This window comes from Tasmannia lanceolata, unplaced genomic scaffold (assembly GCF_043159265.1).
Source record: "Tasmannia lanceolata isolate RefF3 unplaced genomic scaffold, GAP_Taslan_0.1 ptg000044l, whole genome shotgun sequence".
NCBI classification, from domain to species: domain Eukaryota; kingdom Viridiplantae; phylum Streptophyta; class Magnoliopsida; order Canellales; family Winteraceae; genus Tasmannia; species Tasmannia lanceolata.
This window is the reverse complement of record NW_027518721.1, coordinates 21,845,590-21,870,521: the sequence shown is the minus strand read 5'-3', so window position 1 is coordinate 21,870,521 and position 24,932 is coordinate 21,845,590. Positions and strand designations below refer to the sequence as shown.

Below are 24,932 nucleotides of genomic sequence, written 5' to 3'. Positions count from 1 at the left end.
TTTCAATTCTGGACCGGATTGTCCTGTAAATTCTTACAACTGAAAGGGTAATCGTAAGTGCTGTACAAAGTGTCATTAAGTATATATCATGAATAATGCATAGTGGAAGTGGTCCTTGGAATCCGAGTTTTGTGCCATGTAACCCTTCCTGGCAGACTGCAGAATATGAATACTGACCAGATAATTGATAATTTCCAAATTATCTTTGGTTTTAAAGCTAAATATGATTATTTGCATAAAAATAGTTATAATAGTTTTAGAAATTTTATACTAATGAGGCTTTAATGACCAATTCATTTTTCCTGTATATTAGAGGAATGGTCTGTGGTTAAAATACAAACCTAATGGGTACATGGGCGTGAAATCACTGTTTTTTATTTGATGCACTCCAGGCGTTTGATGGAATGGTTGAACGAGAGATTACCAAATGATCGATGGTCAGTCACCAAGAGCAAACTATTACTCTGATCTATATGATTTTTACTATAGAGGTGAGACTTTTGGTTAGTTTCTTTTCGGTTTATATTCTTTAAATTTGCTTGGATTAAATGTTTTTACACTGATGACCATTTATAGGTTGCTTTAGGTTTTCTAAAATGCAATTGGTAGAGAGGACTTTTCCAAGTGACGTTCTGTGAATTGCACTGTGATTCAATTGGTCAGAATTTTTTTTTAATTTTCTGTTTTCATCTACTTGAATCTATTCATTGACTTTGAGACTAAAACTGTTTTCCATTGGTCCCTTCTCTTTTCATTTATTTCAGTGAATCAGTTATGCAAAGCCTGTAAATTCTCACACGAAGTGGATGAAACAGAGATGGGAAACTGGCTGAACAGGTAAGGTTTATTGACTCCATTTTTTTGGTTTCGTTGCAAAGCAGTACTGAGAATAGTTGTCGAACGCAACATAGATTTCGAGGGTCGATACGATCTTATTTAATACATAATTTCTGTACCTGGTGCTGATTTAATAGGAATGCATGGTGGTCTAATGTTTACTTAATTTATTTTTTATTTGAATGTTTGTAGTAGAAAAGAATAATATCGGCCCGAGATTTTCTCTCCATATTTTCTGTCGAGATTTTTTTCCCCAGATGTCGTTGCATTCTCTGTGTATAGCCGTTTTGAAGATCAAGGAATTCCAAAAGTCAGAATTCTAACGTTTCAGAATTCTAAAAGCTTCAGGAAGACATTTCAACAATACCCCTTATTCTCTCTTCGTAGCAATAGTTCATCTACCCCATCCCTCTCCCCATACCCTACGTTTCCTCCAAAACGTTCTACCCTGTTTTTGTGGCGGCTCGATATATATTTTAGGTAATCTCTCTTTCTCCCCTTGCAAATAGGGGTTTTGCGTAGGTTTCTCTCCAATGGGGGGTATTTTACTTTTTTCATACACGAACTTAGGCCCTGTTTGTGCAAGATTTTGTGAACCGATTGTGAGTCCCAAACTGATTATTGGACTCAAATTTAATCACTCTTCACTCCAATAAGCAGCTTTGGACTCCAAATCGGTCCAAAGTGCAAAAGAAACCGGTGCGTTAGTACTTCCATCGTTCCTTTTGATTAAAAAACAAAAAAAGGAAAAATTTGTGAAAGACCTGGAAGAAACCATATTCTTTGAAAGTGAAGTGAAATCTCCGCATTTAGAAAGCCATTGCAATCTCTCCCTGCATGTTCAATTCATGACCGAAATCCAGATGTTGAACTTCAAGTGAAATGTGAAATGTCACATGAATTTATGTGAAATGTCAAGTGTCCCTTCCTTTTTTCTGTACTTACGAATCTAGGATAAAAAAATGAGCTGCGGTCTTCTTCGGATGCAAAATGGAAGGAGATGACAAGGTCTTCGGAATCGATCTTCGTATGTCTAATTACTTTTATTAATATTAGTAAGTTATTTTTTCTGCTATTGCATTTAGCATATATTAGCTATGATGCTCTTTTTGATTGATGTGAGTTCATCTTCTATTGTGATCATTGAATTAGGATCTTGATGTAGGTACCCAATTGATACATACAAATGGGAGTAACTATAGTAAAAAAATGATACATGCCAGTGGGAGTACCTATTGTTATAAATTTTTAAAAAGTAGATTATATATTCTTCTCTTTTGATTTAGCTATTGTTACAAATTGGGGAATTTCTTTCGTAATGTCACAAATGAATGATGGTTATGAACTTTTGATTTTTTTATATGGCTGTTGCTACAAATTTCGAATTTTTTTGCCATTAAAAAAGATTGGAATATTTTTTCCTAACGCTGATCAAGTATCAATCCCCTATCATAGAGCACACCGAGTGAAGTTGCACCATAAGAAAAGACCACATTCATGACCTGCTAATGATCATGATCTTCCAGCTGGAAGGGTGCTGCTATGTATAGAAAAGGCGTTGCAAGAAGGTGTAAAGAAAAAGATGTAAACTATGTAAATGCAGATGCAAGTTCTACAAATTTGGAGGTATGGAAGAGTATCAAGCTTTGATTCGTTGTTATAATCAAAATATTGGGGTTTGTTCTTGAGGTTCTTTGAAAATTGTGATTGAATGAGAGACTTATAAACTTAGAGAGTAAGACATATTAATTTTCTGTTTCATTATTTATACTGGATTTTTGGTTCTCTTCAAATTGACTCCCAGCCTGTTGTCTCTCTGTATTTTATTTTGTTCTCTTTCTTTCAATGCTGAAGGTCCTGTTCGTTTATGATTATGACAATCGATTGTGACCGCTGAACCTATAATGTCTCCATTTTGATTTACACCTCAATGGTTGATACACCTGTTTTAATTTTTTCTTTGATTTCTGCTTTTTGATGCACTTTCATTTCTCTCTAGAGAGCAGTGCTACTTCCTGCCTTGGAAGCTCGAGACCTCATTGACCTTGCAAATACTCATTTTCCATTATTCATGGTATTGTCACAGCTCCTAACATAATTTCTCATTTTATAGTAGACAGACACCTTCAGATAATTCATTTATCTTTTTGTTTTCGCCCCGTGCATCGCACGGGTTTTTAATGTGGAAGATATTTGCATGAAGTATTGATTTTGATTTGTTGGATACCATTCTCTTGAACCAATGTGTTGTCTTTGCATTTGCATCATTTCATCTTTGCAGAGCTATATGCAACAACATAATTAAGTAGCTCCAGTCCTTGCACGACATTAAGAATTATTGCAATTCACTCATCCTGGAAAAAAAAAGCAACATCAATGCTATTAAACTCTCTCCTAACAGCACCAGTTAGCTTATTTCAGTATTAGTGTTTCTATCTCTATGTGTTTCTTCCGGGATGCTTTAGTAAAGTATGATAAGTGAAATTGACTTTTGTTTATTTACCGGGCTTGAGTAGGTATTATTACTGGGTATGTTTGTCTGATTTCTTGGTTGTAGATGCTCCTAATGTGAACTATGTTTCTCTTTCATAACCTAGAAAAAGGAATGTTGTTTCAGCTCAAAGAAAGTCCTGGTCATTTTGGCAAATCAGTTGCATTAAGAGGAAGTGCTACATAAAATTGTGTGTGTTCCTTCCAGGAAAGTTATACCTCTTTGAACTTTTCTATAAAATTCCTGGAAACCAAATGGGGCCTTAAATGATTTCATGTCGTTCAATTCTTTAGTAACCAAGATAAAATTCATCCTCTTTTTTTTTTTTTTTTTTTTTTTCAGTTAAGAGTTCCATTGGAGGTAAGAGGCATCATTTCTTTTTTCTTACTTCATCCTGCTTAGCTTTGAGATCCTTTTCTTTCTTTCTTTTTTTCTCCTATGTGTAGCCTGTTAGTTCATGGTGGCTTCAGTTCAGATCAATAACTTTATAAATATGTCAAAAAATTGATATCATAGTTCAAAATCAAAGCAAATTTTAAATAACGATGAAAATAAATAAAAGTAGCATTTCCCCAATATTGTATGCTTTAGAGGTTGGTGTTTATGTTTTTGTTTCCTTATTGCGGTGATAAAATGTGAATGACTCATGCTTTATTATATTGAAAGAAGGCAACTTCCCCAAACAAAATCATTCCCATTTCTGAATGAAATCTCTTTTTTCTATTTTTTTAAAATTTTGACAGTTATGTATTTATTTCCCCATTGTTTTGATAAAATGTGAATCTTTACTGTCCTTTGATTTCATCTTCTACAACCTATTGTTTACTCAGAGAGAATGACAGAATGTGTGATGAAGAGAATCACTTTGAGTTGAAGGTCGACACAGGCGCATCAAAGACATATCCCCATCAGGCAGGAATGAGTCAGAAAAATAGATACATTGTCATAAAGGGTAGGCCATGCAATGTTGTTGAGAAATGCAATTGTTTCGTTAACTTCATTGCATAGCCATACAAATCTTAACTTCGTAAAAGTTTTTATACATGTGGCCGCATCAGGCTGTACAGGAAAAATGTGATCTTATTTTTTTTTTTGAGTTACTTACGAGGCATTGCTACCATAATTCTCAACGATTAATTACAATACACATTAAAATTAGGTTTAGGGAGCCCTTGCATAAAGAGCCAAAAAAGGGCTTTGGATTGGATCCAAGTCATCAAATGAAACTGATTTTACTTTTTTAACCAATTTTAAATTGTAACTGAAAATGACGTGGATCCAATCCAGAGCCCTTTTTTGGCCTTTATGCAAGGGCTCCCTTGTATCTATCATTGCTGATAAATCTTGGCCTGAGTAAAAGACTAACTATATGCAAGTCTCTTTGATGTTGTTCACCGGTATAGTTTTGGCTCTTTTAGTTGTGGGATTGGTTCTATTTGTGTTTGGGTTTGGCCTATTTTCTAATTACTGATGTGGTAATTTAGTAGATAAATCCTCCAAAAATCTCTCTGAATCGTAGTACATAGTTATTCCTCTCTCCTTCTCTCTCTAAAACTCTCACTCTCTCAAAAAGCAACCTTTTCCGCGACTGTATATCCCAAAAAAGTCTCTGCACCATTTAATTCTCTGGAAGTTCGGGTAGCAATATAAAATACATCTTTGGGCTCTTCATTTCACTTGCTCTTTTTCAGTTCCCATTTTCCGTAGAACCATTCTTCCTTTGCAATTTTGGGTTTATGGATTTCTCCATTGCCATTTCATTCTATTGCTTCTCTTTACATGTAACTTTACGAAGTAATTTGCCCATAAAAAAAAACTTTACTTAGTAATTTCTTCTTTCTTTTAAAGGTTTAATCTCCAATCCGGGCTTTTGGTCTCTCAATCTTCCACCTCCATAGACAAAAAAGGTAAAGAAGCCCCATCCCCCATAGAAAGAAATGTAAACCCGGCTTTTAAAAAAAACATAGAAATTAAATTCACAAAATTATAGAATTACGACTAAATTGTCTAAAAATTGTCAGAATTTCTTTTTTGAAATTGGTTCTGTATTTCAATTCTTCATTATTTTTTTTAAAAATATATATGTCCTGCCCTCTTCTGTTGAAATTTTCTCCATATCTTACTTGTGAATGTTTTTTCTTTATTTTCTTTTTTCTTTTTCTAAAAAAAGTTATGAAGCTTTCTTTTTTGGGCGATACACGGGTCTCCAACTAGTATCTACTACTATAAGCTGGAGTTGTGGAGGGATATTTTCAGGACCGTTCAAGATCTCGACAAGGGCAAACATGATTTCTCTTCTATTATCAAGAAAATCCATCTCCACTCTCTCTCTCTCTCTCTCTCTGCACCGTAAGGCCCTGTTTGGATGGAAGGAGTTATTTGGAGATGAATTTTTAATTTTCTTTCATAATTATTTAATCTCTCCATTTTCTTTCCCTCAATATGGATTCCTGCATTCCTATATCACAGCATTCCGTTTCTCCCAACTTATTGGAATAAGTTTCTTTCAGTTGCAATGTTATGTCTGCTATTTTGATGTTCTATTGAATTTTTTGTGGTTAAGTATATAAATATTTCATTCGTTTTCTCAGATACAGTTGTATGGTATCAGGATTTTGAGGATCATTTACAGAAATTGCACAAACTAAAGGTCAATTGGGTTTTTACAGGTTAGTTGTTTCAATTCAATTTCTTTAACTTTCTGGTGCATTGGGTCTACTTAAAATGTGATAATTTAAAATTAAAATTTGTGTTTTATAGGTAGTAAGATAGCTTTTGAAAACCTCTTGACATCCAGGCGGCTGAATTATAGGGGAGTCAAGGCAAAGATTTTGACTCCATCAAATAGACAACTCTTAGAGTTTTCAGTGCATTCTAAGCCTTCACTCCGTCAAATAGATAACTCTTACAGTGGAAAGCAGGGAAGGTAGAATAGAAAAAAAGAAGAAGAGAACAAATCATATGGAAACAAATAAATCAGGGAAATTTATGCTTAAATCAGGGGAAATGAGTAGGGGTTACTATTTCAACACAAAAGTAAGGAATTTCCATCAGTTTGTTGTATATGTGAAAAAAGAAATCAAAGAAGGAAACAGTCTCAGAAGTAGGGAGACGAAAAAATCAGGAATAAAAATAATAAAAATAATAAAAAGAAGACTTGGAAACAGGCACATAAACCCATGTCTGAAGAAACCCAAAATCGAAGACCTAAACCGAGAGAGATAGAGAGAGAGAGAGAAATTAAACCCAAGTGGGAGCAGGGCTATGAGTGAGAGAGGGCTTAGAATGTACGAAAAAATAAGCGCCCAGCAGTTATTATAAGTAGAATGCTTTCCACTGTAAGAGTTGTCTATTTGATGGAGTCAAAATCTTTACCTTAACTCCCCTATAATTCAGCTGCGTGGATATCAAGAGGTTTTCAAAAGCTATCTTATTACCTATAAAACACAAATTTTAATTTTAAATTCTCACCTACCTATAAAACACAAATTTTAATTTTAAATTATCACATTTTAAGTAGTTTTTGGTATTAACTATCAAGCTGTCTTATATGTAAAAATTTGTACAATCAGATAGGATAAACTCATGCTGCATGCTGCATGCTGCATGCTGCACAATGCTTTAGTGGGTGTGTCTTTTCTGGGAACTACACCCTGTTTTTTTTTTATAGATACATTCTTTTCATATTTTTTCCTTTCAGTTGCACCTGTTTCTACACTTTGTTTTTTTAATAGATACATTCTTTTCATATTTTTTCTTTCCTTTCAATTGCATCTATTTCTTTGTTTGAATTTTTCAGTTAAACTTCATGGCCATTTGAGAGTGAAGTCATTTTCTATAATCCCATTCTCTTCCATATAATGTTCAATAAATTTCCCTATTTTCCTTCTAGCCTTACTTCCTTTCTTATATCCTTATTTATTTTTTTTCCTTTTTAATAGTTTTATTCTATCATTTTATTATTCATATAATTTTTTAATCGTTTTAATGTATACTTTTTTGTTTAGAACATTTATAGTGCAACCATTTACGAAACCGATAATTTTTTTCGCCGCCGGGTCTAAAACTAGTATTTTTGAAAGTACTATGAAGCCGACCTTGTTCGAAGATCCAAACCATTCAGTTGTTTGGGTCCCCAATGTTTCTAGACTTTGCCCAAAAACTCATTTCCATTGGATGATCTACCTCACTAATTTGTAGATAAACTATACCAAATAGAAATCTCTATAGATCGAGGAGTTAGGATCATCCAATGGAGATCCTAGATTGCGGATTTCTATATGGTATAGTTTGTTTACACATTAGGGTTAGGATTTTATCGTTTTATCAAAAATTTCAACATAGCACCAACTGTAGCAGCTTAAGCTTTTGGAGTAATTGGTTTTTTCACATAAACTTCGTTTCTCTACCCCAACATTAGATATGTAGAACTTACAATTGGCTAAGAACTCTAGTCCTCTAACAAAAAAAGAGAAAAAAAGAAAAGAAATTGGCAGGCTAGTAGTCCAATACCAAATACACTTTGCTGGAGCATAAGCATCTTCAATGTGAGCATACATGATAATACAATCTAACAAACTCTAATAAATACTTCAAATGCATTCTTTTGTGCTTTTTGTTGATTGCCCCAGTAATTGCTGTTGTGATAGTTTGTGTTGAGCCAGAAAGAATCCTTCAACCACTTTGAATTCATGGTGAAGGTCCAAGGTTGAGGCCTCACCTCCTCTAACACTTGTCCCCATTCAATAAGACAAGTCACAACATACTTCTTGCTCAAATGAGTATTCCACCTGTAATTATTTCAAAAGCAAAAATAAGAAGAATACATAAAAATGGAAATGATACTTCCAGCATTTCCACCCTTCTTGTTAGTCTTTTACTAAAAATAACATATTTCCACCTCCTTTATTTGTCTTTTCCTGGAAATATATTTATTTTCAATAAAGTTAAAAAAAAGGGGGTAGAAAATCATCCACTTCTTCCAAATGAAGAAAGGACTGGTAAATCTCCAATTCAATATGCAATCCTAATTCCCTCGAATCCTTTAAAAAGAGTCCAAACCTTTTTCTTTTTTTACAAAGTCTGGGACATAGTAAAGAACAATATGCAGAAAGCAACACTTATCTAAAGAACCATTTTCACCATTTTGAAACATTTTTATGGGCCATAATGGGGATAATTTACTTGCACCACATCTTTCCGATCACCCAATCCTCTGCAATTAATGTTAGGGCCCGTTTGAAAACCTCCCATTTTGTATTTGGATTTGGAATTGAGTTTTGAATACAAATTGAATAGATCCGGCATATCATGTAGAGGGAGACAGAGAGGGAAGGGGGTACTTCCTAGTGGAGAGGAGACGTTGAGGAGTAAAGAGGGTGAAGGAAACTGCCAGGATTTCCAATTTCTTATTTCCACAGCATATTTAGAAATCTGATTTTTTTTCACTGTCAGCTGCTGAAATAGGAATCCAAGAATTTGATCCGATCCAAATTACAATTCAAAAGGGGCTGCAAATGTGAGAAATCCAAATCAAAATCTTCTCGGCATCCAAACGGGCCCTCAGTAAATTTCTAAATTAAAGAGGCCTTAAGGTCGTTAAGGAAAATGATAACTAGACAGGCATGTAAGACCAACCTGCAGAAAATTTACCTTGTATTTTAAGGTTATGATACGAAGATATAACATCATCTCCTCCTCCTCCATCATCATCTTCTTCTTCTTCTTTGGAGGAGGCCTGGGCTTTACAAAAATTTCGTCTTGATGAAGCCTGTGCATAATGTACTTGTATATCTCAAGGTTAGGGCTCCTGTATTTATACGAATGTGTTGAGCGTTTTTCTGTAAGGCACATATTCATGTTGCACTAGGTCGGTGGGTCTGTCTCATGGTGGATGGCTCGAAGTTATCGTGAACAACTACCATTCTTGCATGCACTCTACACCTCTTATATGTGTGGGGCAGAAAGAAGCAAGTGTTCCACTGTAGAGCTTCACATTTTTTATCTTTTTTGATAGGCACCAATCAATTTTATGAGGTTCGAAGTAGGCCAAAAGTGCACCCTATGGCCTTATGTTCGTTCCAAAACTGATTCTACTGCATCAGCAAGTTTCCAAGATTTGCAATTTATCGTTATGATAAACTTCCACTTGATGATTATTAAAGTGGGGCCACTTGCTTTAATCTGGGATCAATCAGGATCTATTACTCGTTGTCGTTGGATAAAGATCAGACGATGATGAAGTCAATTAATACTGAATTCGCGTAGGGTCAATGGGTGCAACTCAGGTTGATTTTTAGGAACTCGGGTTGAGCTTTTACCATAAAATGGGGTCAAGGGGTGCAACTCGGGTTGATTTTTAGGAATTCGGGTTGAGCTTTTACTATAAAATGGGGTCAAGGAGTGCAACTCGGGTTGATTTTTAGGAATTCGGGTTGAGCTTTTACCATAAAATGGGGTTAGGTTTGGATTAATTCCGATTATCTTTTAGCAAGAGCTCAACCTGACCCGACCCAAATTGCACCCCCAGTATGAGCATAAGTAATTAAGAGAGAGACATACTGAATTTGGGTATGGTGCAACATGAGTTGAGCATGACTATTTAAGAGGGAGACAGACTAGCATTTTTCAATTAGATTGATTTTTGGGCCATTCCATATCCACAACATGCTAAACACAACTAATTATGAGCGAGACAGACTAGTATTGTTCAATTGGATTGATTTTTGGGCCACTGCATTTCCACTGTGGAAGAGAAATGTAGAGCTTTCTAGTTCCATTGCCATTTCTGGGATTCTGAACTTTCTTCACGATGCTTCAAATCTAAACAAGCCGTAAGAAGAGAACAGTAGGGCTTTTCAGGAGTACTTGGCAATATATCACGATAAAAAGTGAAAAAATGTTTATATGTAGTAAGATACAGGAGATAATATAAATAGGAAAATGATATCCTCACTACCTGGTTTTCATAATGGCATCCCTCACCCCACTTTAAATCATGAGGAATGCTAAACTGAAGGACACGCTTGCAAAAACCAGCATAGGGGATATGCCAAAGCCAGGACGGCCACTGGTGTGTGCCGCATGCAAAGCCAGCATTCTGGACCACATGCACAGCCCACAAGGAGCGGGTCCCGACCTTGACGTCTCAATTTCGAAATCTTATTAGCAGCAGTAGCAGCATCAATCAGTAACAACTGTCTCTTGCTTTATGCTGATGAATGTTAATGACACTACAAAAGAAATGAAATTCAAACCCCTGTTGTTTTCACTGCCATGGAATGTGATATTTACACTGGAATTTGATTCCTAAAAAGAGTGGGTGAGATTCACAACCATGCATGAGACCAGCTTACACCTAATCATCATGACACTTCCATAGGCATGTGAGAGATACATACAGCTACTAGAAGAGAGACCCATCAAAACAACAGTCTATCTAGACTAGACAAATTCAGTTAATGGAAGGGGAGTCTCCGATCTTTTCTGATTGTTAAATTTTGTACATCACACAAGGCCCTTCCAACTGCTCCCCAGGCCACGATATGAAGAGCCCAAAACGATATAGTTATATCTATACATCATATACAGGCAAGCGTTCTTCAATCGAGAATCGACAGATTGGGCATTTTTTGCATTTCTCAGAGCAGGTGCTGTAAGCATCACATAAGCAAATTAGAACAATGTGTAGAAGCATACATGATTAAATAACACCAACTCTAACGGCTTAAGCTTTCGGAGTAATTGGTTGTTTCACATGGTATCAGAGTAAAATGCCTTACGGCAGGTCCTAGGTTCAAAACCCAACAACTCCTTGGCATGGCTAACACAACAAGGGGCCACATGTACCACGTATAAAGCCAACCCAAAAAAAAGAGGGGCCACACATGAGAGGAAGTGTTGAAGTATAAATGATTAAATAGCACCAACTTTAACAGTTTAAGCTTTTGGAGTAATTGGTTGTTTCACACAATGCCAAAAGGAGAAGGTCAATGATGACAAGCTACACATACCTGCAAAGGACACGATGTCTGCATGGAAGCAAGACCGTGCTTATCTCTGCCTCAAAACAAACTCTACACAGGACCTTTTCCTGTCCAAAATTCAATAGGAAAACCAGTAAGCATGAGAACAATAAAGATTCCAGACTACTCAAGGGCACAGTCATGAGAAGTAGAGGATAAATGAAAGAAAGAATTAAAAAAAAAAGAAATTAATTAGACCCGGATCTTGTTACAGTGTTGACACTGCTTGGGAGACTTTGGGCTCAAGGAATCCCACGACGAGCTATGAGTGGCAGTACCCTAGCACTTTATCAGGTTTTACTTGAACACCTTGGATAAGGATAGAGAGAGATGACAAAGATTTGGAGCCGAGTCACTGTTCCATGGGGATTTGAGGCAACTAGGCTTTGTGCTTTTAAGATACCAACCGTGAGGGTTTAAGGGCTTCACACCGCAGGATACCATAAGTTAAGGCAGATCAGGATTTTCACACTTAGCATGAAGGTTAAGGCTTTACACTGCAGGATACCATCAGTTAAGGTTACGAATATTACATTTTGAAGTCTTTCATACTCTTGCTGGCTATATTTTGTGATTTCTGCTTGCTCTCCAAGGGCTGCTTGCAATCTCCAAACCTGAAATAAAACAAACTAATGAAATATGCACAATTTGAGAATGGTAGCAGAGCAAATAATAGTTTCATCATTTACTAAAATTTTAATGAAATGAATATAAAAAAATCAGTTGTTGAAACTTATACAAGGACATGCCTGAGAAGAATGAAAGCCAATAAATATCAGCAAACATTAATGTAAAATAGAGAAAATCAAGAGAATAATCAGCTGCACCTCCTCTGCGAGATCTTTCTTTGGCATTTTCTTCACCACCTCAGGTGGATATCCACAGAAAGTGTTATAACTGCATAATAAACGACCAAAACACACAAAGAGCATCAGAAAGAGTAATCAGATGTGGAGATTTGAGTAGTGTACATGATACATACCTTAATAAATCTTGCAACAAATATAGGATCCAAATGCAGAGTGAAAAAATCAAGATTAACAAAATCTATCAGTTGAGAATGCATCTACAGATAATCCAAGAAGCCTGCTAAAAGATGAGTTCACTGATTTTCAAATTGCAGGTCTGTTCTCCCCATAACATATGTTTGACAGTTCAAACCCACCCCAACACAGTTAACATCAAAGTAAAATAGTGTAATCATTATGATACTGGACTTGGAGTTTAAGGGTCTGATAGTGTTAGTTCTCGAAAACATGGTTTTAAATTTCCCTGAAATGACCAAAATGTTTCTATTTCCAGCTCCAACCGAAACAAAATCTACATGATTTCTTTTTACGTCATTATTTCCCCGAAATTTTGACAAAAAAATTTGAAATTCAAAAAAGAAGAAGAAGAAATTCGACCGAAATTCCCAAATTTCGACAGAAATGTTTGGAATGACAAAAAATGGAAAGATATTATTTGCATTTCATTTCATGTAGAGAATGATATTTGGATGGCAACATCGTTGAACTGCACAACAAAGTAACCATATCTTATGCATGGGATGCCAGATCAGAAGGGGACCAATAATACCTCGTAACTCTACGTGGTATTCCCATAGAGTTGGGGTCCTTAGAGGGGAGACGATTCCCTGTAATTTCTTATACTTCATTACATTAAAAGGGCGACCAAAAGCACGAGGCTCCCGCCATTGTGGGGTCAGGGGAGGGCTAAATGTACGCAGACTTACCGCTGCTTTGCAGAGAGGCTGTTTCCGTGACTTGAACATGTGACCACCAGGTCACAATGGGGCAACCTTACCGTTGCGCCAAGGCTCGCAATTGAGCAACCTTGTGCTTCTTTATTGATTTTACTAGTCCAGAGAAGTGCGACAAAAAATTTCACTAGGTGTTTGATGAGATTAAGCCATTATGGATGCCTTTCTTGCTTATGTGATGATTTTTATGTATTTGCGCTTATTCTAGCATTTCCCAGAATTTTATCTTAAAAGTTCATCATTTGCATATGTTTCCATAGATTTCCGTGATTTTACAAGATTTCCACTGAAATTTCCACCGAAACCGAAATTTAAAACCTTGGTAGAAAGTTTTTAATGGTTGAATTTCAAATAGAGGGTTGCTTGAGACAGTAGGCAATAGTATGATCACGTCAATCATGTTTAATGGTTGGTGATAACCTTAGTTTTCTTACTAAACTAACAATTTACTAATTGAATATTGAACTTGGAGTTTACAGAGTTAGCAGTGTTCGTTCTAGACATTAAGAAATAAAGGGTTGCTTGAGACATTAGACATTTTTTTAATAGTACGATGATACAGTCCATGTTTAATTGTCAAGGAGTGATACAATCACAAGGCACCCAATGCAAGTGAGCATGTGGTGCTATAAAACGGGCATGATATGGGATAGTCCATAGTTGCAAGTGCGGGAAGTGAAAGTGGGAAGCAAAGAGGGAAGTGAAGGCTCTCGGAAGGCAGGAAGGGTAGGGGATGCGTGAAGGGAAGCGGCAAATAATTGAAAATATGATGAAAATCTAAAAATAAGTAAATTCCAGTATCCGACATCCCAACCACCATAAGCAATGTGAATCTCACCATCAGAAATTAGATGCAAATCCAAGAACACAGTTAGACCATATTTAGTAGCCACAAAATTATTTTCCATAAAATATTAGTGTATCTAGTGGTGCGAGATGGGCCATGAGGGTGGGAGCGGGAGAGAATTGAGAGAGCAGAAGTGAGGAGGGGGTGACAAGTGGCTAAAAATATAGAAAAGAAAAAATCTACTGACAAAGAATCAGACGAGAAAAACAAAGAAAGAAAAGTAGGAAAGCGTGCTTCCCGCGTGCTTCCAAAATTTGGGAAGCGTGCTTGGAAACGCACTTCCCAAATTGGGGAAACACGGGCACGAAAACGCACTTCCCCAAATTTTGGGAAACGAGGCGTCTCCCTCTTCCAAAGTGTGATTCCCTAGAAGCGCAATTCCTACGTCCCAAATTCCAGGGGCATTTTAAAATCCACTTACCTCATTTTTCGGTCAAAAGGCATTTTTGGTGAGTGTTCACTTAACTTTTTCTCATAAATGACAAATTAAAATGACCAAGTACCGGAAACTCAATTCAAGACTACAAGCATGAACATGCCCACCCCTTAGTAAAGCTAAGGGGTAACTGGGCTTGGGTGGTCATCCTTGCTAAATGGATCCCAAATGTCATGTCACACCCAAGGCAAGAAAAAGAGAAAAAGAGAAAAAGAAGAAGTCCAACCACGTGCAATTATTGAAAAATGTGATGTGATATCCATAGAATACATCAGCATGCAACCCTATTAAAATTATCAATTACAAGTTAGTAGTAATGAAAAAAGGCTTCAAGGAAATCCACCTTCCTTTCATGTCTAAAGCTAATTATTCATTCATTCAATGACAAATTTTATTCATGCAATAAAATGGGACAAGTAAATGCACAGAAATACTCACCCAGTAGATCCAGCATGAAAAAGACGGGCCTGTTCCTCTTTACTTCCTTCATCAATTGACCACCAACCAAGCAGCCTGACATAATTAAAATCCAGGAGACAGTTCAGAATGCAACAAGAAAATTTTTTCGTTTTTGAGAAATAAAACTTAAGGTTTGGTGAGAAATCAACACTTAATGGCATCATTTTCAATCAGTAGACGGCAGTGTCGAAAAAAATATTGCATCTCGAAAAAAATATTAGGTGCACTACCTTGAACCGTGATGTAGAAACCCAAAACAATCACGGGTTCTTGAAGAAATCATAAAATATCTTCCAGTGAGAGCTCCAGTACGCAGTAAAATGACAATCTTCTCCACCAATCTCGAAACTGAAAACAAAACCCCAGCACCTTGCAAAAGGAAAAGTGGAGTGAAAAGAGCAGGGATAGGGATATATCGAGCAGCATGCGGCGTTCCCTGAAATTGGAAATAAGTAGTCAAGAAGAGGATGCAGATCTATTAGTAATCTAAGGATATATTGACAAAGGGATTTGCTAGCCACCTTCGCAGAAAGCCATTTCGCGCCCGTCCTTTGCATGTGATGACAGCCGCTTGACTTTTTGGCAGATTTATCTTATTCATTGAAGCGGCTGTCATCACATGCAAAGGACAGGCGTGAAATGGCTCTCTGCGAAGGTGGCTAGCAAATCCCATCAAATGTAGCAGGAAGTAACATCAACAAAGCCTAGATGTAAAACTACCTCTAAGCGCATACAGAGCAGGATCTGGAAAGAAACAATTGGAATTTTCATAATATGGCCCCCAATATCCTGCAAACCACACATGCTACCCTGGTACGGATCTTCCTCTGAAGAAACCACCAGGCCACTGTTCCAATCAAGATATCTAATGGTTGTAGAGGATGAACTTGCATCTCTATGATGTGATTGTCGATGAATCACCGGATTTGACCACTTTGTGCAAACAAGAAAAGCAAAGCACTCTGCAATACTGTATAAAGAGAATAACAATTTAACAGGCATGCATGTATAATCATTAGTAAGGTAATGTGAGGAGAAAACAAAAGAATAGTACCCAAAATTTATAAATAAATCCCACCAACCTAAGGCACCTACATCACCTGCATTATATTACAAAGAGAATAAGTAAGCAGTGCATGATATCCGAATGCATCATATATGCCCAATGGCTGGTGCAACTTAGCAATGCCTAACCCACCAAAAATAAAAAGACTATCATGGCGTTATTTCTCGAATGAACATAATACAATCTCATTTTTCATGCATGTAACCATGCTATATTTCATAAATATAACTGTTGGAAATATAGGCTACTCTTACAAGCATAAAGGTTCCATCATACACTAGTTGAAACTGAGAAATTTAAGGTTCCAAATTGAATATATCGATTGATGCATTAAACCGTGTACACACTTGAAAATCCCTGGTATCCCATTGCACGGATAGGAAGCATTAAATAATATGGACATAAAATATGATTGCTGGTAAAAGTGTGATAAATGAGATTCAGAGCAAATGCATCCTGTAAGGATATCCGGGTTAAGATTTCAAATATTGTCATAAAACATATATGCTGATAAAATTGTGACCAATGAGATCACATGCAAATACATCCTGTATGTCTATCATGGCAGGCATTTCACACTTTTTTTGTTTGTTTAGAAATTCAAAAAGTTATTTAATTTAAAAAAAAAAGATTTTTTATTTAATTTTCTAAAAAAAAGTTAATAGGTGAACTGGGAACCTAGTTGCCCCTTTGGAAAATACAAGGACAAGTTCAAAAAGTTCTTTAATTTAAAAAAAAAAAGATTTTTTATTTAATTTTCTAAAAAAAAGTTAATAGGTGAACTGGGAACCTAGTTGCCCCTTTGGAAAATACAAGGACAAGGAAGTTCTGTAACTCCTTTACAGCTAGGCATTGTTATACAAGATAGAGAATGGTGCCCCTTCTGCAAGGAATTACAAAACTCACAGGGAAAATACCTTTCTAAGAGAAATAATTGAAAATTATACTGTTCATTCACCCTATACTCAAATACTCAATGGACCACTGACCTTAACAAGTTGATCTTAAACAAATAAGCATATTTAAACAAAAAAGTCATATTCCACATGGGCACAGTAAGATAAATAGTAATAGCCACACGGAACTCAAGAGAAATAAAATCTCATAATATTCACTGAAGGTGTTTGGTTAGTGCAGCAGACAAAACATGGGTTGGGATGGGTTGATTTTTGCTAAAATAAGGAATTGGCCAAATCCAACCTGATTGCAAGATAAAAGCTCAAAAGCTCAATGGGATTAAACCAAAAAATAGCACCCTGATTATGATTTCTATTCAGTTAGCAATACCACAGAGTTTTCTCAGTAACCAAATTACCATTTCATGTTATGGTTCTAGGGATGTAAGTTTCACGCAAGCTCAGTCCGCAGGGAATCAAGTTGGTGCATCAAATTTTTGTGTGCACAACTAAGTTGTTACCAGTTAGTAACTTCATAACATCTCTTATACCATTAATAAACATTTACATAAAAAGATCGTGGATGGAACTATATTGCTCAAATTAGTGCGAAAGGTTACCAAAACACTTATAATATCAGAATTGAAAGAATAAAAGTGCGAAAGAAATGTACAACAGATGAAAACTGAAGTGCTAGGTTACGTTAAGATAACTTATCCAAGTGATATTAATCATCACAAATTCTTATATATTATCATGAAGAAGAGATAGAAAACTTACCACATAGCTTCAGAAGTGTGAATGTTGTAGCTGCAACGAAAAACACCATAGAGATTGCAACCCAAAAGTGCTAGATAGGTAATTTAGCATTAGTTAGTTACATATGGTATATAAATTCTGAAAAGATAAGAAAGCCAAAAAAAAAAAAATGGACAACAAAATGCACTATCAGAAACCAATCAATTTCAGCCACAATGGCCTACTTTCAAAATAAATTTGGCACCTGATTGTTACATTCATACAGGAATATCAACATACTTCATTCCAATACAAATCAGTAATTTATATAGAATATATAACTATAAATTATATTATTGCACAAGGATTACTATCTTTAGAAGTAGAAGTGAAATTGTGAAAACAAAAAAAAATGCAAAGTAAAAAGTTTTTGGCCACAGCTAACGCATTGAACCAATCTGGCCCAACTTTTAACGGCTGGAGTAGTAAATAATGCTTACATGCAGCAACATTAGTGGGAGCGAACAAATTCTATCAGCATCATATTCATTTCCACCAGAATAAACTTTCCATGAAAACGATTGTGTCATCAAAACATGGAAAGTTGCATTCTGAGCTTAGGAACATAAATGATAGAGTGATGAATACAAAATTGCTCGAAGTGTGAAACTGAGAAGCATACATAAAGTTTTTTTCTTTTTGTAATTCAACAAATCCAACAAAAAGCATTAGTGAAAACTGGTAAAATATAGCCAGTGCATACAAATGAATTGTGTTACAGTTGGTTTGCGTATCTAAAGGAGGACGAAAGAGACGAGATAAGAGAGAAACATATGGGAGAAAGGGAAATAGAGACGGACAGAGAGTGATTTAACTCTCTAATACAATCTTATATTTACACACAGAGAAGAAAAAAAATAAAAAATAAATTGCATACGTATCCCTATGGGAACATATAAAGATATAAATAATACTCAACACTCTCCCTGGAGCTAGTGCAAAGATACCACACATGCCCAGCTTGCATAGGATAGAGCGATAAACAGAACTAGACACTATTTGTTAAGTTGTATGCAAGTTGATCTGCTGTATACACAAAAAGAATGCAAATAATGCCAGAACGCAGTTTCTCCTTGATGAAATGTCTATCAACCTCAATATGCCTTTTCTTGTCATGTTGGACTGGATTATAGGCAAGGCAATGTTGATGGTTGTTGTGTTGTCACAATATAGCCTCAATAGACCATTATATTCAATCCCTAGATCATGGATGACAATCTTTATCCATAATAGCACACATACTCCATGTGTCATGGCCCTAAACTCTACCTATACACTTGACCGAGAAACAACTTACTGCTTTTTGCTCTGTCATGTTACTAGGTTACCACTTACCACAAACAGGAGTACAATATTATGATGTTGTCTATCATCAATAGAACCAGCCCAATCAACATCATTGTAGGATTCTATCCTCATATGGACATGCTTAGCAAACAAAACGCCCTTTCCTACTTCCTAGACCCGTCTTTACATACTGAAGGCAGGATCCTATAAACAGTTTCCATGTGGGAGGCCCGAGGGGCATGCATGTACTGACTAACAACACTCACAGGACATGCAATGTATAGATGAGTATCAGACAAATAGATCAAACTCCCAACAACTCTATGACATCGTCCCAAACTCTATGACATCGTCCCACATAACCAGTAGTTTCATCCTTATCTTCCTCCAAGTTGTGATTCGACTATAGGAGTATATCAATGGGCTTACAGCCAAGATTTTCTTCTTCTTAAGTAGGTCCAGACCATACTTCCTCTAAGAGATGAAGAAGATATAGCAACTTCACTGTCTAAAATTATAAAATTATTGGCAAGCACCTAGGTCCTTGATTTCAAAATCACATTCCAGTTAAGCTTTTAATTTTTTTTCATATCTTCAATATTATTAAATGTCACAACCATGCCATCCACAAATAGAGTAAGGGTAGTAAGCCAGTAAATCTTCCATGAGCCTGAGTGTTTGATGAAAAGGGTGTGATCTCCTTCACTATGCTTGTAGGCAAACCTAAGCATAACCTTAGTGAACCTCTGAAACCATGCCCTAGGAGATTGCTTCAACCCATATAATGCCTTTTTCAGCCTACACACCTCACTAGCCAACGGACTAGGGAACCTTGAATGAACATCCATATAGACTTCTTTCTCAAAATTTCCACGTACAAAGTATTTCCGAGAAGGATGATAACACCTATACCGTTTTTGAGTGAGGGAGTATCCTAGGAAGATACAGTTCATGGCCTGGGATTCATTCAATTTACCCCACTAGTGGCTATAAATGTGAACAAAACAAACACACCCAAGGACAAAAGGAGGAATAAGAAAACTGAAAATAGAGGAAGACAGAACCTCAATAGGTGCCTTGAAGTTTAAGAATCTGAAGTTTAAGATCATTATCAGAATGAATGATCTTAACCTTGAAGTTTAAGACTCTGAAGGGCATCCAATAGATGAGGTAGGCGGTAGTAAGAACAACATCACCCCAATAATGTTTAGGGACATGCGTATGAAACAGAAGAACTCGAGCAACCTCTAAAAGGTGTCTATTCTTTCTCTCCGCTACCCCATTCTGTTGTGGAGTACTATTTTTTTTTAACGCGGGACTTTTATTAAATGAGAGGGAAAATTACTATAAGGTCCAAGAGTGTCCAAAGCTAAACCATCTCTCATAATTCCTTTCGTGAGGGACTCCGCAAACTCATTAGTCTCTTCAAGCACATGGAAAAAGGAAAAGTCTTTTCCCTCACACATGTCAAGAATCATGTCAATTATGTGAGTTAAGCGCCAAGGATACGGACTACGATGTGAATTCTATGTCATTTAACAGTTGAATAGGAATTCAACAACATGTCTACCAAAATTTTAGTCTCATAAACGCATTAGATAAATAGCTACGTAAACATTCAGAATTAGATCAATGCAATTATCTTTTAAATTGTAAATAAACAGATACGATGTAGCATGCCTAGGCAGATTTTGTATCAACATGGACTAGCCAATCGTGTGCCCGCTAAGGACATGGGGTTTCCCCGCGAGAGTTCAAATCTATTAGGTGACGTTCAAAGCTTTTGTTGGGGGCTGAACCTCTAGCTCAATTGGTAAGAGTCTTTGTTCTCAACCAAGAGGTCGGCAGTTTAATATCAGCTCCCCCTGCCCTCCAAAAAAAGACATCGACTAACCAAGTAGACAGAACTTACAGGAAGTGTCTCCCATATGGCTTCATCACTCATGCTTTCTTCATCTCCAGGCATTAAAGCCCTGCACATTCTGAATAAGAAAGAAAAATATTAATTAATATGACCTGAACACAACCGATAAAGTTATTTTCAAATGCAAGCTACCAACTAATATATCACTAAGTTACAAAATAAAAACGAAATGCATCATCTAGTTGAAGTGTAATATAACATTAAAAAAAGTCTAAATGTTCGGCAAGTGACATTCAATTTAGTAGTATTCCTATATGTGCGAATGATTTAGCAGACTGTTCGGCTAAGTAGTGTGTGCATCGATAGTTCATATGTGAGGGGCAATCTCTACCCCTCCCTCTTGTAGTGCTTGTTCCTTTTAATATTATTCCGTTACTTTTTAAAAAAGATAATAGATCAAAGGCTCGACAAAACCTCTCTAACCAAATAAAAAGACAGATCAAATGTCCAACTCAAGCAGACATACAAGCATAAGCAGACAAAAACAGATGCATTAAAACTTTTGATTCAAGAAAAAAGAGAGCAGATGATAAAACCCTTGATTAAAGTAGAAACAGAGTAGACAATCAAAACTTCCAAAGAATGGAGGAGGATCAAAGGAACCATAAAATATCAAGAAGACGGAAAGAAATAAAATATCTACCACTGAGAGCCCTTGGAACTTTACAATAGAGCTCTCAAGTACACCAGGTTAAAATCTTAACAAAATTGACTGACCGACTATAAGACCAACATTTTATGTAGATATGATCCGAAATGACGAGAACTAAATTTCCATGAACCGTCATTGATTTCCCAATTAGACTATAACTAAAACTGGCGTCCTATTCTGATTTAAACCATCAATAGGTTTGTCAAATACTGCTTTAATATGGTAAGGAAGTACATGAGTTGCACAAGGTAAATTCTACAGCAACAAATAAGAGTAAATTTGTCTGCTTTATGAAATTTCTCAACAAGTGAAAAACATATGGAGTTATTTTGAATAATTTGAGTAGTGCAAGATAAATAAAGCATCACCAAATATTTCTTCAAGGACCAAAAATGTAAACCGTGGACAATTAGTTACAATGATTAGAAAATACCTGAAATTGTCTATGAGAATGATAACTTCAAATGCCATCAGGGGAAGAAATACTATCTTCAAGCTTACGGCTGGATCGCCATGAACTGCAAATAAACCCTTTAAAACAAATGAGATACAAAGGGGCACAAATAAAAGGTTTTCCATTCAATATATATATATATTTGAACGGCAAGGTTTTTCTCTTCGATATGAAGACTAAATAAATCACTGGAGTTGAAATGCATGTCTGCATATGTCTGCATTTGTAAATGAACGTATCTAATAGGACAAGAGACATTAAAAAGTTTACTAACAAGATTTTAAAAAATAAATCACATGATGGTATAACAAGAGCAGCAATAGATCTAATATATCTTGTAACCATCAAGAATGTTAACAATGCAGCCAATATACCATTGAGGCTCTCGAGATATATACAAAGAAGTAGCTCAAATGCAACAAGCAATGGCGTCGCAACGACTGCATGACAAGGTGCCCACTGTCCAAGAGAAGGATATACAATCCAAGATCAGTAAATTGATGGGGATAATGAACTTTTATTGCCAGTAAATAAACATTGAAATCTGTTATAAATGGCAATAATCTTCATAGCATTACAAGGTAATACAATCATACATGGCGATCATGGGGTAATGATGGAGCAGGTAGAGAGAATCTGCCTCGTGCAATCACTATGTGGAACAGCCAAAGAGGGGAAAAAATCACCCTGCATGATTTAAAAAATGACCAATATTCAAATATCAGAGAAATTAAAAAAAAAAACAAAGAAAGCTTGGAAATCCAAGTGCTTGTGAATCCAAGTTACCATTATATCAAGCTTTCATACAGTAATGCAGCCAATCGCTGAAATTCAAAATTGTTAATATTTTTAATAAAAAAATGCAACTAACATGATTTTTTCCATTTCCAATAAATGTCTAGATTTGACATGCCAATAATAAATATGTTTTTTTTTCCAGAACATGTTACCAAAAGAGAGAACATGATTTACAAACGCTAAGTGATAAATTTTGGATTCCACTAAACTTGGATGCTTTTACACATATTCTAACACTAAGGGCGTGTTTGGATAGCACGAATTTTTTGGAAAAGAGGGAAAAGGAAAAAAATATGTCCTAAAGTTCCTATGTTTTTTACACACGAAAAAGATAACTTGAACTAACCGTATTCAACTTTTACAAAGAGGAACCTTCAATCAAGAATTTCCATCAGAAATTCTTTTCTTGCAATCCAAACAGGGGCCTAAATGAAATTTACCACCCAATACTAAAAATGAGGAAATTGAATCAAACACAACATAGCAACTCAACTCAACTCAACTCAACTAAGCCTTTGTCAATCGTGCCGAATTTGCTAAAGAAAGAATAAACCCTTTTCCAAAATCAAGAAAAGAAAGGGGAATTGAATACTAACCACCATGAATAGGAGACAATTCGATCAAGCTTCAGAACAAGCAGGGCAGTGAAGAATAAAACCTTCAATCAAGTCCTTGATATATTTTTTTTGTAAGGTCCTGGATTTTATAAACTAAAAACTAGATTTTATAAGCTAAAACCTGGATTTATAAGCTAAAAGTTGGATTTTACAATCCTAGATTATAAAATTCAGATTTTGGCTTATAAAATCCAGGTTTTAGCTTGTAAAATCCACGATTTTAAGATACTAGATGTAAAATCAATGTATCCAAACGGTTTCAAAATCTTCTTCAAAAATCAAGAAAAGAGAAGGGAATTGAGTGCTAACCACCATGATTTAACTTTATAAGCTGAAACCTAGATTTTATAAGCTAAAAGTTGGATTTTACAATCCTAGGTTATAAAATTCAGATTTAAGTTATAAAATCCAGGATTTTCCAATCCTAAATGTAAAATCAATGTATTCAAACGGTTTCTAAATCATTTTCAAAAAATAAACCCTAAGATATGGGAATTGATTATAAATTCAGATTTAAGTCATAAAATCCAGGTTTTAGCTTGTAAATCCAGGTTTGTATCCAAACGGCTTCAAAATCTTTTTCAAAAATCAAGAAAAGAGGGAATTGAGTGCTACGCACCATGAACTGATTTTATAAGCTAAAAAACAGGATTTTATAAGCCAAAATCTGAATTTTACAACCCTAGATTATAAAATTCAGATTTTGGCTTATAAAAACCAGATTTTAGCTCGTAAAATCCAGGATTTTACAATCCTAGATGTAAAATCAATGTATCCAAACGGTTTCTAAATCATTTTCAAAAAAATAAACCCTAAGATATGAAAATTGAGTACTAACCACCATGAATACGAGACAATTCGATCAAGCTTCAGAACAAGCAGTGCCGTAAAGGTTAAAAGCAAGGCATGAGCAATCAAAGCCTGCACAGATTTCGCTACTCTCCTCCAAGTCATGGCTTTTCCACGAAGCATAGAGAAATCAAACCCTAAACAAAACCTAAACAAAAAAACCCTATCTTTTCTTCCTTTTCTTTCAATCCAGTGATGAAAAATCAGTAGTACTCGAAAAAACTACAAGAAGATGAGAAATTCAACAAAGGTCTTTGAATCTTCTCCTTTCTTAGTACACGAAAACCAGGAGGATTTTCCTGTGTGCGCTATTAAATATACCTTGAAAATCTCTCTCTCTCTCTCTCTCTCTCTCTCTCTCTTTCTGGGATTTGTTTTTGTGGAATTTTAAAGACTTTCCTTGCAAGGCAAAGCAAAGGTTGGGACTTTCTTTTCAGCTGTTAAATACTAACTTAGTGCGAAATGGAACAGTATGACGAATTTACCCTAATGCTTTTTCGTGCTTTTATCATTGGAAATATGATCAGCTATTTTGATGACGGCACTCTCACTTTATTAAAAGTACGGTATGGCCCGCACCATAGGATGATCCAAACCGTCCATTAGATGGACCACAGCCTAAATAGGTTGTGCCCAAAAAGGTTGATCCTAACCCTCTACCACAGCCTTAAATAGGTTGTGCCCCAAAAATCATTTACATAGGTTGTTGATCCCAACACTCTATAGAAGAGGGTT

At 35.8% G+C, this 24,932-nt stretch overlaps 2 protein-coding genes and 1 long non-coding RNA gene across 17 annotated transcripts; 1 reads left to right on the top strand and 2 right to left on the bottom strand.

Moving 5' to 3' along the window:
- Positions 1 to 127: 127 nt before the first annotated feature.
- Positions 128 to 4,508, top strand: LOC143863673 (uncharacterized). Of its 10 annotated transcripts, none has more exons than XR_013240939.1 (6): positions 128 to 491; positions 577 to 658; positions 765 to 837; positions 2,364 to 2,463; positions 2,837 to 2,911; positions 4,159 to 4,508. XR_013240939.1 is itself a non-coding variant. In XM_077374410.1 (5 exons), coding segments are annotated over exons 1-5 (306 nt in total). In that variant the 5' UTR covers positions 128 to 427; the 3' UTR covers positions 4,160 to 4,508. The 10 variants fall into 10 exon arrangements, 4 of the variants coding, with proteins under 4 accessions (XP_077230525.1, XP_077230524.1, XP_077230527.1 ...); XR_013240938.1 differs by having other exon boundaries at positions 587 to 658; positions 2,293 to 2,463; positions 4,159 to 4,507; XR_013240936.1 differs by having other exon boundaries at positions 2,293 to 2,463; positions 2,844 to 2,911; positions 4,159 to 4,505.
- A 3,186-nt stretch (positions 4,509 to 7,694) lies between these two features.
- Positions 7,695 to 9,615, bottom strand: LOC143863752 (uncharacterized). Its single transcript, XR_013240966.1, has 2 exons — positions 8,981 to 9,615; positions 7,695 to 8,118 (listed from the first exon to the last, which is right to left on the bottom strand). It is a non-coding gene; the product is annotated as an uncharacterized LOC143863752 (long non-coding RNA).
- Positions 9,616 to 10,512: 897 nt separating this feature from the next.
- Positions 10,513 to 24,614, bottom strand: LOC143864059 (uncharacterized). Of its 6 annotated transcripts, XM_077374879.1 has the most exons (15): positions 24,187 to 24,284; positions 22,720 to 22,757; positions 22,530 to 22,620; positions 22,308 to 22,392; positions 21,913 to 22,010; positions 20,816 to 20,885; positions 17,599 to 17,668; positions 15,911 to 15,956; positions 15,577 to 15,826; positions 15,087 to 15,292; positions 14,836 to 14,910; positions 12,180 to 12,249; positions 11,886 to 11,966; positions 11,341 to 11,420; positions 10,513 to 10,980 (listed from the first exon to the last, which is right to left on the bottom strand). In XM_077374879.1, the coding sequence occupies exons 3-15, from the start codon at positions 22,538 to 22,540 to the stop codon at positions 10,902 to 10,904; spliced, it is 1,221 nt and encodes a 406-aa protein (XP_077230994.1). In that variant the 5' UTR covers positions 22,541 to 22,620; positions 22,720 to 22,757; positions 24,187 to 24,284; the 3' UTR covers positions 10,513 to 10,901. The 6 variants fall into 6 exon arrangements, with proteins under 6 accessions (XP_077230994.1, XP_077230989.1, XP_077230993.1 ...); XM_077374874.1 differs by lacking the exon at positions 22,720 to 22,757 and having other exon boundaries at positions 21,913 to 21,997; positions 24,187 to 24,611; XM_077374878.1 differs by lacking the exon at positions 22,720 to 22,757 and having other exon boundaries at positions 24,187 to 24,236.
- Between the last annotated feature and the right edge of the window lie 318 nt (positions 24,615 to 24,932).

Coding starts and splice junctions, on each gene's coding strand:
- LOC143863673 (XM_077374409.1), top strand. CDS start 428: ATGATCGATGGTCAGTCACCAAGAGCAAACTATTACTCTGATCTATAT. Junction 492..764: donor ATATGATTTTTACTATAGAG/GTGAGACTTTTG, acceptor CATTTATTTCAG/TGAATCAGTTATGCAAAGCC. Junction 2,464..2,836: donor CAAGTTCTACAAATTTGGAG/GTATGGAAGAGT, acceptor ATTTCTCTCTAG/AGAGCAGTGCTACTTCCTGC.
- LOC143864059 (XM_077374874.1), bottom strand. CDS start 24,320: ATGCTTCGTGGAAAAGCCATGACTTGGAGGAGAGTAGCGAAATCTGTG. Junction 12,250..14,835: donor TTTCATGCTGGATCTACTGG/GTGAGTATTTCT, acceptor TTTATTATGCAG/TTATAACACTTTCTGTGGAT. Junction 11,421..11,885: donor AGTATGAAAGACTTCAAAAT/GTAATATTCGTA, acceptor AATTTTGGACAG/GAAAAGGTCCTGTGTAGAGT.